This window comes from Cherax quadricarinatus, chromosome 76, assembly GCF_038502225.1.
Source record: "Cherax quadricarinatus isolate ZL_2023a chromosome 76, ASM3850222v1, whole genome shotgun sequence".
NCBI classification, from domain to species: domain Eukaryota; kingdom Metazoa; phylum Arthropoda; class Malacostraca; order Decapoda; family Parastacidae; genus Cherax; species Cherax quadricarinatus.
The window spans coordinates 2438216-2452509 of NC_091367.1; the positions used below are offsets into that span (position 1 = coordinate 2438216).

The 14294-nt window shown below is 35.8% G+C and overlaps 1 protein-coding gene across 4 annotated transcripts in view; it reads right to left on the reverse strand.

Moving 5' to 3' along the window:
* elg1 (enhanced level of genomic instability 1) overlaps positions 1 to 13046 on the reverse strand; it is a 47326-nt gene extending 34280 nt beyond the window's left edge. The window contains exons 1-3 of one of the 4 annotated variants that reach the window (XM_070101129.1): positions 12819 to 13045; positions 9189 to 9266; positions 2065 to 2177 (exon numbers count right to left, since the gene is read on the reverse strand). Coding sequence is in view for 2 of the 4 variants with exons in the window: in XM_053798342.2 (XP_053654317.2) it covers positions 9189 to 9212 (24 nt within the window). In the remaining 2 variants the exon portion in view is untranslated. Of the gene's footprint in view, positions 1 to 2064; positions 2178 to 9188; positions 9267 to 12818 lie in introns of all 4 variants that reach the window. The other 3 variants (XM_053798342.2, XM_053798339.2, XM_053798341.2) reach the window with 3 other exon arrangements.
* Positions 13047 to 14294: the final 1248 nt, after the last annotated feature.

Genomic DNA, 14294 nt, shown 5'->3' on the forward strand with positions numbered 1-14294 from the left:
GCCCCTTGTGTGCCAGTGTTTACAAGCCAGCCAGTGTGCGCGCATCTAAGGATACATTCGGTACATTCCATATTATCCATATTATCACTGTGTTTGGTGCTTGCTTCTGCAAAATAAGTCACCATGGGCCCCAAGAAAGCTTCTAGTGCCAACCCTGTGGTAAAAAGGGCGAGAATTAGTATGGAAATTAAGAAAGATTTTGAAGGGCTTGGGGCTAACCCTGAGAAGAAAAACCAGTTGTGGAATACATTGTGCCTACTTCAAAAATTAAGGAAATGTGTGTACAGTGGGTTGAAGTGCAAACCTTTATGGATGAAAATCACCCTAACACAGCTATTACAATGACAATGTTGTGGCCCATTTTAGACAAATCGTAAAGGAACGGGAGGTACAGAGCTCTATGGACAGATTTGTTGTGCGACAGAGGTCCAGTGACTCTCAAGCTGGTCCTAGTGGCATTAAAAGAAGAAGGGAAGTAACCCTGGAAAAGGACTTGCTACCTCAAGTCCTAATGGAAGGGGATTCCCCTTCTAAACACTAACACCTCTCCCCTCCTTCCATCCCATCAATCATCACCAGATCTTCATTAAAGGTAAGTGTCAATTATTTTATTGTTATTGTAATTATTCTATTGCATTAAACTTAATATTTCATGTAGTAAATTTTTTTTTTCATACTTTTGGGTGTCTTGCACAGATTAATTTGATTTTCATTATTTCTTATGAGGAAAATTGATTCGGTTTTCGATATTATCGGTATTCGATGAGCTCTCAGGAACGGATTAATATTGAATACCGGGGGTCCACTGTATATACGTTTTTACCGCTACTGCCCCAAACGTATATATACGTTTTTTTTGTTATACAGTGGACCCCCGCATAACGATCACCTCCGAATGCGACCAATTATGTAAGTGTATTTATGTAAGTGCGTTTGTACGTGTATGTTTGGGGGTCTGAAATGGACTAATCTACTTCACAATATTCCTTATGGGAACAAATTCGGTCAGTACTGGCACCTGAACATACTTCTGGAGTGAAAAAATATCGTTAACCGGGGGTCCACTGTACATTCTACATTGCCACGATAAGCCTGAGTCGCCTAGACATGAGAGAATGGGTGTGTGCACTCACTGTGTGCCATATTAAAATAATTGCGGATGCCTGGGTACCATATGCTCTTTTTTCCTATTAAAAAAAATGATTTTTGTTTTTCTCAAAAAAGCTGGGGCACTACGGTAGAGAACGTATATATACGTTTGGACCGTTTGCGGGTTAATGAATAAAATTCCACCACAAATGAATGTTTTTTATAAACCTAAACTTCATCAGGTCCCTAAGACTTAATTCAGTTTTAGGAACTGTACCTTAAAATGGTTCCTCAGGTCCGTACCATTTAAACTAAGATTTGGGTAGGCTTAGTTTCTTAAACAGTGGAACACATTACAAAAGGTACTACATTTACTGAACATAAATTTGCTTAAAGTTAATACTCTCATAGAATTTTTTTTTATATACGTACTGTATTCCATGGAAATCATTTCTCAATAAAAATCTAATTGGCTACACCCATGTGTCTTTCTAAACAAAAGATTTAAAGTTCAGAATTCAACACAGAGCCTAAAACAATTAAAGACTAAAACTAATGAGCAAAAGATTAGAAACTGCTAGCCCCACGTAGTGCCTGGTTCAATGGTTAATGGAAGAAAACCTATGAGCTTTCAAATATTAAATATATCAAGCTGCTGAAAAATAAATCCTTTCCTAAAATCAAACGATATTGTTGAAAACTACTTTTACTGTCTTCCTATTAGGGAAGTATTGTAATCAATTTTGAACCCATCTAGAGTGACCTTGAGAATACATTCTCATCTGTAGAGGATTTAAGTCAAGGTTACCTAAAGAAGATGAAACTTTCACATTATTGCTATTACTATTATCATACTTATGTGAAGTGCTAAACCCATGTGGATTATTCAGTGAAAAAAAAAAAAATGGTGGAGGCTTGATACTCTGTTAGCTTCATTAGCTGCCCTGCTCACCTAGCAATAAATAGGTACAGTACCTGGGTGTTAGCCAACTGTTGTGGGAGGCTTCCTAGGGGTAGTATACTGTAGCTAGAGTAAGACTTTGAAAGAATCTTAGTTAGGATAATCTCTTAGTCTGTAAAGATGAACTCTGCAAAAAAAAAATTCATGGATCATTATCCTCTATTTATTCCAATCTAAAGCATTCATGTACATGTATATATATCACTTACACACTCTTTAATAAGACTTAACCCTTTCAGGGTCCGTCCCGTAGATCTACGGCTTTTCGGTGAGTGTCCAAACCGTAGATCTACGCCAAAATTCTAGCGCCGTCAAATTTAGCGCGAAAGCGCTCATAGGCCTACATGTGAGAGAATGGGTCTGCGCCGTGGGTGTGCGCCATAAACAAAAAATCTAGGCGCCTGCATAGCATTGTGGGAACGCCGGCTCAGTCACCCTTGTTCACCATGCCTCGTCGCAAGTCAGCTCTCACTCCCCGGAAAATTGGGACTCTCCTCTTCCTATCTGATAGTTCTGACACTGATGGAAGTGGAAATGAAGACGAATTCTACGGCTTTGATCAGTTAGTGACCGAAAATAATGACCAGGATATCGATAATAGTGCAGAAAACCCCGACGATCCTCGAGCTTCTACCTCTGGTGTGGGCACTCGTGACTCACGGTCGGGTGTTCCTAAACGTAAGAGAAAACTAATATTTTCCCGTGGCCTGGCCTCTGACTTCAGTAATGACGATGATTCTGACGTGGATTGTGATTTTATTGCGCTCGACGATCATTCGAGTAGTGATAGTGAGGAAACATATTCACCAGTGAAGCGTCGGTATGTTCGCCGCCGCATGCGCTCAGGTAGTGTACCCTATGCTGTGCCCAGGGGACGGAGTACATCCCGGAGTACATCCCGTGGCCCTACACCCGTTTTAGGTAGTGATAGTGAGGATGATGTGGCTACACTTGGCATGGATGGGCCACAGGCATCAGTGGATGGTGTTAGTGGTGCTGGTGGTGGTAGTGGCACCGCCGTGCGTGACTCACTGTGCCACGCGGGGACCCACGCTGCTGACTCGTCAGTTCAAGGACAAAGCGGAGCGTCACCCACCAGCCCGCCACAACCACCCGTACAACCAGCCTATGATGTCCAGTATCCACCAGCAAACCGTATCTGGGATTGGCAGCAAAATCCCAATTTTGTTCCCAGCCCTCACCACTTTGATGACTCTCAAAGTGGAATTCTACCTACCTGTCCCCTTGGAACCACGGCCAATGAACTGGAATTCTTTGAATTATTCTTTGACCAGCCATTGATGGAAATTATTGTCAGGGAAAGTAATAAGTATTTTCAGTACACCATGGCAAATACGATCTTATCACCACAGTCAAGACTACACAGGTGGAAAGAGACGACTGTTGCAGAAATGTATTTGCTTTTTGCAACAATAATGCTTATGCCTCACATCTATAAGCATAATATAAAAGCATACTGGTCCACAGATCGGCTAATTTGTACCCCATCCTTCAGTGAAATAATACCAGTGAACAGGTTTATCTTACTGTTACGTATGTTGCACTTCTCTGACAAAACCAGGCCTGACAGAAGTGACAGGTTATACAAGATTAGAAATGTTTTCATGTATCTCAAACAAAAGTTCAGGATATACTTTTATCCATTCAAGAATCTTGTAATTGACGAGTCTTTGATTTTGTTCAAAGGTAGACTGTCATTCAAGCAGTATATACCGAGCAAGAGGAACCGCTTTGGTATAAAATTGTTTTTACTCTGTGATTGTGACAGTGGCCTGGTGTTGGATATTGTTGTATAAACGGGTAGTAAAACATTGAAAGATACCAAGATGTTATTGGGTATCTCAGGTGACGTAGTGAGAAACATGATGGCACCTTATCTTGGTAAGGGCCATACATTATATACCGATAACTGGTACACAAGCCCATTACTCAGTGATTTCATGCGAGTGAACAAGACAGATGTGTGTGGCACAGTGCATTCTAATCGTAAATATATGCCCAGGCTCAACGCAGGTGTTCGTGGTGATGACGTGCAGGTGTTTACTGCCAATGACATCATGGCATTACGGTGGCATGACAAACGAGATGTCACATTGTTGACAACCATTCACCGCAATGAAATGCAAGACAGTGGCAAAGTTGATCGAGTGACTAATGAACGTATTCGAAAACCAGTGTCAGTGATTGATTATACACAAAACATGCGCTTGGTTGACAAGTGTGACATGCAGATTGGTTTTGTTGACTGTGTTTGTAAGAGTTACAAGTGGTACATGAAACTTTTCTTCCATCTCATGGACATTTCAATGCTGAATGCATATAATATGTACCAAATAAAGACTGGTAACAGACCACCGTATGGTGAATTTTGTTTGTCTGTTGTCAGACAACTCATAATGAAGTACCAGGTAACAACACCTGCAATACAACATGGTCCTCGAATTCATCACAATATACCCAAGCGTTTGAGGAGAGAAGGTGATCATTTCATAATACAGCTTCCTTCAACTCAAAAGAAATTTGCTCAGAAGAGATGCATTGTCTGTGCACAAACAAAACGACGGCAACAAAGACGCAAAGACACTCGGTTTATGTGTGAGGAATGTAAGGTGCCTCTGTGCATGGTGCCTTGTTTCAAGGAGTTCCACAAGCTCCAGCAGTTCTAAAACCATGTCCAGTGATTGTAAATATGTAAATATATGATAGAACATTAGTATTATACAATATTTGTGCATGTTTATTGTAATAAACAACAGTGGTAAACAATAATATGATAATAACTTTAGTGCGGTTATTGTGTTCAATACAGTGAGTATATATATATCAATTATATACAGTATTGGTCTCTCAGGCCCCAAATGTTAGTAGGAATAGAAAAAAATTGGAAAAGAAAAGAAAAAACAACTAAAACAACAAAATAATATAATACGCGTATGTGGAATTCGTCGATGTTGCTGCTACCACATCATTTTCTATAAACTTCTTGGCACTGTATCTCGGTAAGTAATGATCAGATTCTAATTTTTTTTGTTTTATTACCTTCACAAAAATATGCTCTTTAATTCTGTAAGAAAAAATAATTTTTTTTTTTTTTCAAAATTTCTTGGACACTGGTGCGTGACTTCAGATTTTGGCCTTGGACCCTGAAAGGGTTAAATGAGAGAAGAGAATTTGACAAGGCCAATATCGAATTACTCTACATAATACCGAATAAAAGGAACTATAGTAGAGCTGAATAGTTTCTATGATATTAAGGAAGTAATTATAACTGGAGATCTTAAATACTGTATAAATAAATAAATAAATAGGGCAACATACGAGGCTGTAACTATAAATAATCTACAGAATTCCTTACTTGAATGACAGGATTTCATGCATGAGCATATAAATGAAATGACACATCATAGTACTGAGAGAAAGCAACATGTCACTGCTTGACTTTGTACTTACTAAAACAGAGGAATACAGTTTCAATAAAAACTATTTAAACTATCTTGGAAAGAGTGATAATGCACTCTAATAGTGAAAAAACTGTGAAGAGTAACATATGGAGCATGGGATCCAGAGTTAATAAATTAGTAATAAAAATTATTACCAGATCATGTAAAATATGAAATTATATGAAGCACACCTGCTACACTGGCTAATTAAAAAATAGTTTTCAAATCTATGAACTGCAAATACTGAAAAAGCTTTTTATAACACATATTAAGCCAAAATTTAAGCAAGCTGCTGCTGTGTGGTGTCCATACCTGAAGAAGTATGTGGATCAGATAGAAACGGTCCAAAGAAAAGCTACAAAATGAATCCCAGAGGTAAAATTACGAGTAATGATGAAAAGCTGAAAACACCAGAGAGACACCCGTGCCGACTAATAGGAGGAAGAGAATCTGTGATAACAACAAATAAGGTTTAAAAAGACATGAAATAATGAATTTTGAAAATAATGAATTCAATAGGTATAACAAGAGGCCCCAGATTCTAATTCAAATTCAATTTTTTATCTTTTTATGTAGTACACAAATAATGAAGTTTAATAATAATAATAGTAATATTAATAATATAAGTACTTTATTTTGACATGATACATGTTTGTACAAAGAAATAAAATAGTTTGGTGTACAAGCCTAAAGCCCCTCTATATGAAGCGCAAAAGGACATTGGTACGCACAAAGAAAGTGACTAGTGTGCAATGCATTTTGGGCTAACTAATCAATGTAAATTAAATAAAAAATGAAGATTAAGGGATACTGGGATATTTTTTTTTTTTACAAACAGTGGTGAAAGAATAAATATTATTATTACAGATCGTACATGTACCATCCGCAGTTGAGAGAAATGTAAACAAGTTGTAAAGATGCAATACTAAATCATAAACAAAAATGAATTTCATATTATCTTTTTATTTTCGATGTTGAGAGTTAGTAATACATATAACATCTAGTGTTTTGTATCATATAAGACAAAACTGATGTAGGTACTGACAGACAATTTAACTTGTAAACAGACAAAGTAAACTTACAGTATCGATAAATACAGTACACTACTGTAAATGTATTTTCTCTTTCTTATGATTTCTTAACAACGTTTTCTTTTCTCTAGCATACTTTACTGCAAGAATACAGTACGCATATAATATATAAAACATACAAAATATGTGTTAATCGACTGTTTATGTTATCAGTAAGGATTTTGGTCAACAATAGGCTGTTAGTAATTAAATTTTTGGGGAGTCAAAATTATATGTGGATTTTCAACTGTGTGGGGAATCTTTGCATTGTTCAAGGGTCAACTGTATAATTACAGCTTCCTTCCATTCCTCTGTCAGACCTTTCATTCACCCTCTTTATTAACCTATCTTGCTTAATTCTATTTACATGAATAAACCATCTCAAGTACTCCTTTTCTGATTTATGAACAGTACATTTACTGTCCTTGGCCCTCTTCTCTTTCTCCTATACATAAATGACCTACCAAATGCTTCGCAATTACTCAAACCCACACTTTTTGCAGATGACACTACATACGTCTTCTCTCACCCGAGCCCAGTCACGCTAGCCAATACTGTAAACACCGAATTACAGAAAATATCTACCTGGATGAGGACTAACAAACTTACACTAAACATTGACAAAACCTACTTCATTCAGTTTGGTAACCGAGCTACAGATGTACCTCTTAACATAACGATAAACAGATCACCTATCACAAAGCTAACAGAGGGAAAATTCTTAGGAATCCACCTTGATAATAGACTCAAATTTCATACACATATACAACAAATTTCTAAGAAAATTTCCAAGACTGTAGGCATACTATCGAAGATACGGTACTATGTTCCACAGTCAGCCCTCCTGGCCCTTTATCACTCTCTTATTTACCCCTATCTCACCTATGGAATTTGTCCATGGGGCTCAACAACAATTAACCATCTCAGACCACTAATTACCCAACAAAAGGCTGCAGTTAGAATGATAACAAATTCTCACTACAGGCAGCACACTCCACCAATATTCAAAACACTCAACCTACTCACCATACAAAACATCCATACTTATTATTGCACCTATTACATACATAGAACACTTAACTCTGATATTAACCCTCCCCTCAAACATCTCCTTGCCAACCTCAACAGAACACATGACCATAACACAAGGCACAGATCACTCTTTGATGTTCCTCGTGTCCATCTCACGCTATGCAAAAACTCAATGCACATAAAAGACCCTAAAATCTGGAATTCATTACCTGTAAATATAAAAGAAACACTACCTGTTTATAAATTCAAGTCTCTCCTCAAAGATCACTTACTCAAAACCAAATAAATACTGAATAACTGAACCTTATAAATTGTATATCCTAAATGTTACTCACAATTATATCACACAAATGTTAAACCTAGGACCCAATCTAACTTTGTTATTTTTTTAAATACACTACCTAACAGAATACTCCATTCGACTGAATGTACTAGGACCCATTCATGTACAGCAATGCATGCAACCATATGACCTGTCTTTGTAATACTCATTTGTGCTTTATAGTTATCTGTTTACAATAATGTTTTATCACTGATTTCATCATTGCTTAGTTAATCTTAAGTTAATTTTAAGCCAGCCCGTAATGCTATGCATATAAGTGGCTTTGGCATGCTGCTCTTACCTGTATTTTTTTTGTACCTCTGTATGTATGCTAAAATTACTAAATAAATAAATAAATAAATACAACAATATGGCTTGTGTTGGTCTCACAGGCCATGAGGGTTGCTTGAAGAATATGATGTTATAAAATAAAAGAAAAAAGTAGATAGAAAATTACTATTACCGCATGACCGGCAGTTGGCGATGTTGCCGTAAGTGGCCCACTTTGTATCAACTTCATGCCGGCAATTTTGCCATAAGTGGCTCACTTTGTGTCAACTTTATGCCGGCGATGTTGCCATAAGTGGCTCACTTTGTGTCAACTTCACGCTGGCAATGTTGCCATAAGTGGCTCACTTTGTGTCAACTTCATGCTGGCAATGTTGCCATAAGTGTCTCACTTTGTGTCAACTTCACGCCTCCATATCTCGGTAAGTAATGATGACAAAAAAAGTTTTTTTTTGGCCTGTAACACTCACAAAAATATGCTCTATCATTTCATAAGAATTTTTTTTTTTTTAAATATTTTTCGACTGTAAATGGGAGTTAACGATTGAGTGTCTTAACCCTGAAAGGGTTAATGTGCTTTTGTCTTTTCTTTTTTAATATTTTATTTTTTCAAGTAACTTTTATGACCTGTGAGACCAATATAAGACATATTGTATTTAAATTCACTCATTGTATGCTACGCAATAACCTCACAAACATTGTTATCATTCTAATGTTTACAAAATATGTACACATAAACCAGCAATAAAAAATGTTTTAAAAATGTTTACATGACTCTCTGATCGCAGGTTCTATCCCCGCCCATGGTATGGTTTGTTTACATTTACTGTACTGTAGTATATACATTTTACACACATACATTATGTCTAGATTTACTAAATGATTGCTAGGTTACTGTGGATAAGCTGTTGAGAACATATCCTTATATTTATGGTAGCAAAATAAGGTAGTTCCTCACAACTAACCTGAATGTCCACAGCACCAGACATGACAGACAAGTGAAAAGCTGTTGTCACTGCATGATTCTGTGTAGTTCTCAAAAACTGAAACACAAATGTTATGTTAAGTTTCAGTTTCTCTTATGAAAGCCTTAAAAAATCTGATTATAACAGATTATAATTTCTCAATGCCTTTCCATGAATGCAATTTGAAAATCAAAAGTACATAAACTTCTCTATCATCACCATAAATCCTAACATTTAATATTGCTTAGATTTCTTTCTTACCCTATATATATATTTAATAGTCCAAATCAAAATAGAAACCATTCCAATAGCAGGGATAATTGGAATAGATGAAATGGTAAGCAAAAAATCTAGGAGTACACCAAATAATAATAATACTGTAAGTACTTTTTGATGCTGAACCTTTAGATAATAAAATGCTAAACAAACATTACTTCCAACATCACAAATTATATTGTAACGTTATCAGAATTTCCACCTATTTTGTATGTGCCTCTATTCATAAAAGTAAGTAAGCTGAGAGTGCTCTCTTAGTCTCAAGTAAAACAGGATATACTGTAGCTGATATACTGTCACTGGAACTAGAGACCTGCAGGAAATGGTTAGTAGATAATAAACTATTGCTACACTTAGGACAAACAGGCCATAATTTTTGGCACAACAAGTATATGAAATGGGCAAACACTTTTTAATGAAATGTTTAATGGAGAACTCACAACAGCAGTATCTTCACTGAAAAATCTGGGAATACCTTCTGATCCATGCATGTCAGGAGAATTGATAGTGAAAGATGTACAGGGCGAGTCAAGTCTCCATACATAGACCAAATAGTCACTCTATTATACAATCACAAAATATGCATTCATCATGGGTAGAAGCAACACATCCATATTTGAATTCCGTATAATGGTGACCTACAAGTGATTGTATAATAAAGTGACTAGCTGGTCTATACATGGGGCCTTATAAAAAAAATGCCAGTTAAAGTCCCTCTACAGACAGTCACAGTGCTTATCTACTGAGGCTTACAGGACCTTATGTCTCACTTTTAGACATGGACCTACTACTGCTACTACAAAAATTGTGTAAGTTTGTTTAGGTACAGGTCCACACAAGTACAATTATCATACATAGTAACTTGTGTAAATTACCCACCAGAATAACCTCCAAAAAAAGTCAAAATGACTTATTTCCATTGAGGGTCCTAGACATAGGGCTCTGCTCTGACAAAAAGACCTGAAAGACAGAACCTCCACGACTACGGTGCTCTTTGCACCAACTCCAAGGCTGAGGGACTGATTACCTCATTTTCTGTTTATAGTTCTACTGTTTTCAAATTATGACTCATCTTGGATCTGGGTTCAAGAGAACAAATAGGCCAAGATAAATTACAAATGGAAATAGTTAATATTGAAGACAGACTCCCCTCAAGGGAGGTTCCTTGATGTTGGTGAGGGGCTCTGGATTCAAGGAATTGGATCTGTGTTCCAGTTCCCTGAACTGAGCCTGAATGCCTTCCATCCCCTCCCCTCCCCCACATGTGCTATATAATCCTATGGGTTTAGCACTTCCCCATGATTATTATAATAATGAAGACAGACTAAGGCAGCTGAAGTTACACTGTGGCAATAAGTCACTCTGTCTGACTTTTCTGAGTTATCCTAAGTAAAATAAGTAAGTTTATTTAGGTATAGGTAAACACACGAACAATTCACAAAACACTCACAGGGAGTTGGTCCCAAAGATGATGGGGTACTTGTACCTCCTCCCATGAGAGAGACTTATGGGAGACTTAAGTCTCGAGACACTCCCCAGATAGGGAGCCAAGGCCGGGTCACCACTACTTGGAAAAGACCCGGGCCGGGAGAATACCGGCGAATAAAAAAAAAAAAATCACAGGGAGTTGAATAATAGCTCTAGGCCTCTTGTGTTGCAATCAACACATCATCAGGAGCTGACAAAGTTGCAGAAATTAGTAAGAAAATCTCAATAGATTTGTTCTGAGGGACTATCTAAACACAGGGTCCCTTAAGACAAATCTACATAGATTTTCTTACTCATTTCTGCAACACTGCATGCTCCTTATGATGTGATGATTGCAACACGAAAGGCCTAGAGCTATTATTCAACTCCCCATGGTTGTTCTATATTCTGTGTTGCTTGTTCGTAATTCTTGCACAAGTACAAGGAACACAAGTACAATAACTGTACTTATAAGTACAATAATTGTACGTATGTGTTCCTGTACCTAAATAAACTTACACAATTTTTGTAATACCTACAACAGGTGGCCAGGCCTAAAATACCTTTTATTACACCACAATAAAGAAGCAGAACTGGCTGCCCGATCACGTCAAGGCCCGATTTAATATAAACCAGTGTAGAAAGAGACCTAAAAGGTACTTAATATATGTTTTGTTTTAAAAATTAAATTTTGTATTTTTTATTGTTATGCACTGATTGCCTCAATAAAAAAAAATTAAAAAATATATAAATAAATAAATTATATACATTATATATACATATATATATATATATACATATATATATATATACATATATATATATACATATATATATATACATATATATATATATACATATATATATACAGTGGACCCCCGGTTAACGAACTTTTTTCATTCCAGTAGTATGTTCAGGTGCCAGTACTGACCGAATTTTTTCCCATAAGGAATATTGTGAAGTACATTAGTCCATTTCAGACCCCCAAACATACACGTACAAACGCACTTACATAAATACACTTACATAATTGGTCGCATTTGGAGGTGATCGTTAAGCGGGGGTCAACTGTATATATATATATATATATATATATATATATATATATATATATATATATATATATATATATATATATATATAATATATATATATATATATATATATAATATATATATATATATATATATATATATATATATATATATATATATATATATATATATATATATATATATATATATATATATATATATATACCTGGAGAGAGTTCCGGGGGTCAACGCCCCCGCGGCCCGGTCTGTGACCAGGCCTCCTGGTGGATCAGAGCCTGATCAACCAGGCTGTTGCTGCTGGCTGCACACATTAAAATCTATACATATATAAATTTAACCAAGGGAAGCTCCAATTCCTCATATCAAAAGCCCTCCACCAACATAAGGCACCCCATTAAAAAGTAAGATAATTACCCCATGAAAATAGGTTATATTAACTATATGGGACTATCCCAGGTTACACTACATAATTTACCACATAAAACTATTGTAAAAGTTCAAAGTTATAAATTAAGACGTAAATAAAGACCCCAAAAAAAAGAAAGTTACTTTAATCTCTTTTGGTTTATCCTACGTAAATTAAACTTTAGTAAGGATAATTGTACTTGTCCGTACTTGTACTTAAATAAACTTACTTACTAATTAATGCATAAATAGAATTACTGAGCCCAAAATTTAAATTACCTTGACAGGTGTTGAGACCCGAGTCCAGCCTCACCACCTTAAATAAACTCATTTAACCTTAATAAAACCACCAAACATCTTTATTAACACTCCAAAATAATCATTCTAATGTATTTTCAAGTAAAACAAGGTAGAAAAAACGTCTTACTTGGTATAAAAGACGTATTTACTGTGAAGTTTGTTGTGATGGTGGATTTGGCGCCTAACTTATCAACATTATTTTGATGGTTCTTTGTCTCACTTTTTATATATTTAAGTTGTTTTTATTCTTATCTTGTAGCTGGTTAAATATTTTTAATGTTGAAATGTTGTAATAAATAATAATTTGAGTGTGAGTGTTGTAGTAGGAGTTTAATTAAGATATAACCAGGGCTACTTGTCTGGTTAATATTTATTACGCTGGTTAATAGTGGTGTTTTATAAGCACTGGTTAATAATGGTATTAATTAGTCTATCTACAATACTGGTTAATAATGGAATTAATTTGTCTATCTACGACACTGGTTAATAAGGGTATTTTATTAAGTCTATTACACTGGTTAATAATGATATTTTATTAAAGTTTATCTACTACGCTATACAATTTTTATTTTCTTTATTTTCCAGGTATAAATAATATAGTTTACATGTAATAAAACATTGGTAGGAACATAAGAATGCTTAGCCTATACTCTATTAAATTTTATTCGGTTAATTCGAAATAAATTGCAGTGAGATAGGATAGGCCTATAAAATAATAATAATAATAATAATAATAATAATAATAATAATAATAATAATAATAATAATAATAATAATAATAATAATAATAATAATAATAATAATAATAATCTTTATTTCTATCAGTGCATAATACAACTTATACATACAATAGTTGACATCAATGCCATTCTATATAGAAAGTCCCTGGTTATGTAGAGCATTTCCCACAACTTAGGTTAATTTTGTCCCCAGGATGCCACCCACACCAGTCAACTAACACCAGGTACCTACTTACTGCTAGGTGAACAGTATCATCAGGTGTCTTAAAGAAACACACCTCAATGCTTCCATCTTTACCGGGGATCAAACCATGGACCTGAGTGTGTGAGCTGAGTGACTACCAACCCAGCTGCGGGAGTTGAAGGAAAGTTGGAAGAACAAAGAGGACAGAAATGGATGAAAACCAGGGTTTCAAGATTTGACACAGTAAATTGCTGTCAGTATCACATTAAGTTAAGTAGCTATGAAGTGGCTGTTAGATAGTGAGCCTCCGGCATCTGGACGTAGGGAATATCATGAGATTTTTGTGTCTTGTGTTATGACTATGCGTTCTTTTGCAGCTATCAAGGAAAAAAAATCAGGGCAGGATTAAGATTAGAAATGATTGTTCAGTATATATAGTATTCTCAAGTTGTGCAATTTCGCCTGCCTTGAAAGGGGCCATTATTGTGCAGAAACATTCCAGCCTAGAACAAGCAATTTGAAGAGGCTCATCATGGGCTTGGCATCTCTAGTTTTGAAGGTTCTGATTATCCATCCTGTTTTCTAATGACTTGTTGAATAATCTTGGAATGGTGGGTGATATCACATGAGATATCATATGATATCACATGATAAGTTTCCTGCCTCGTTTTTCAGTGAA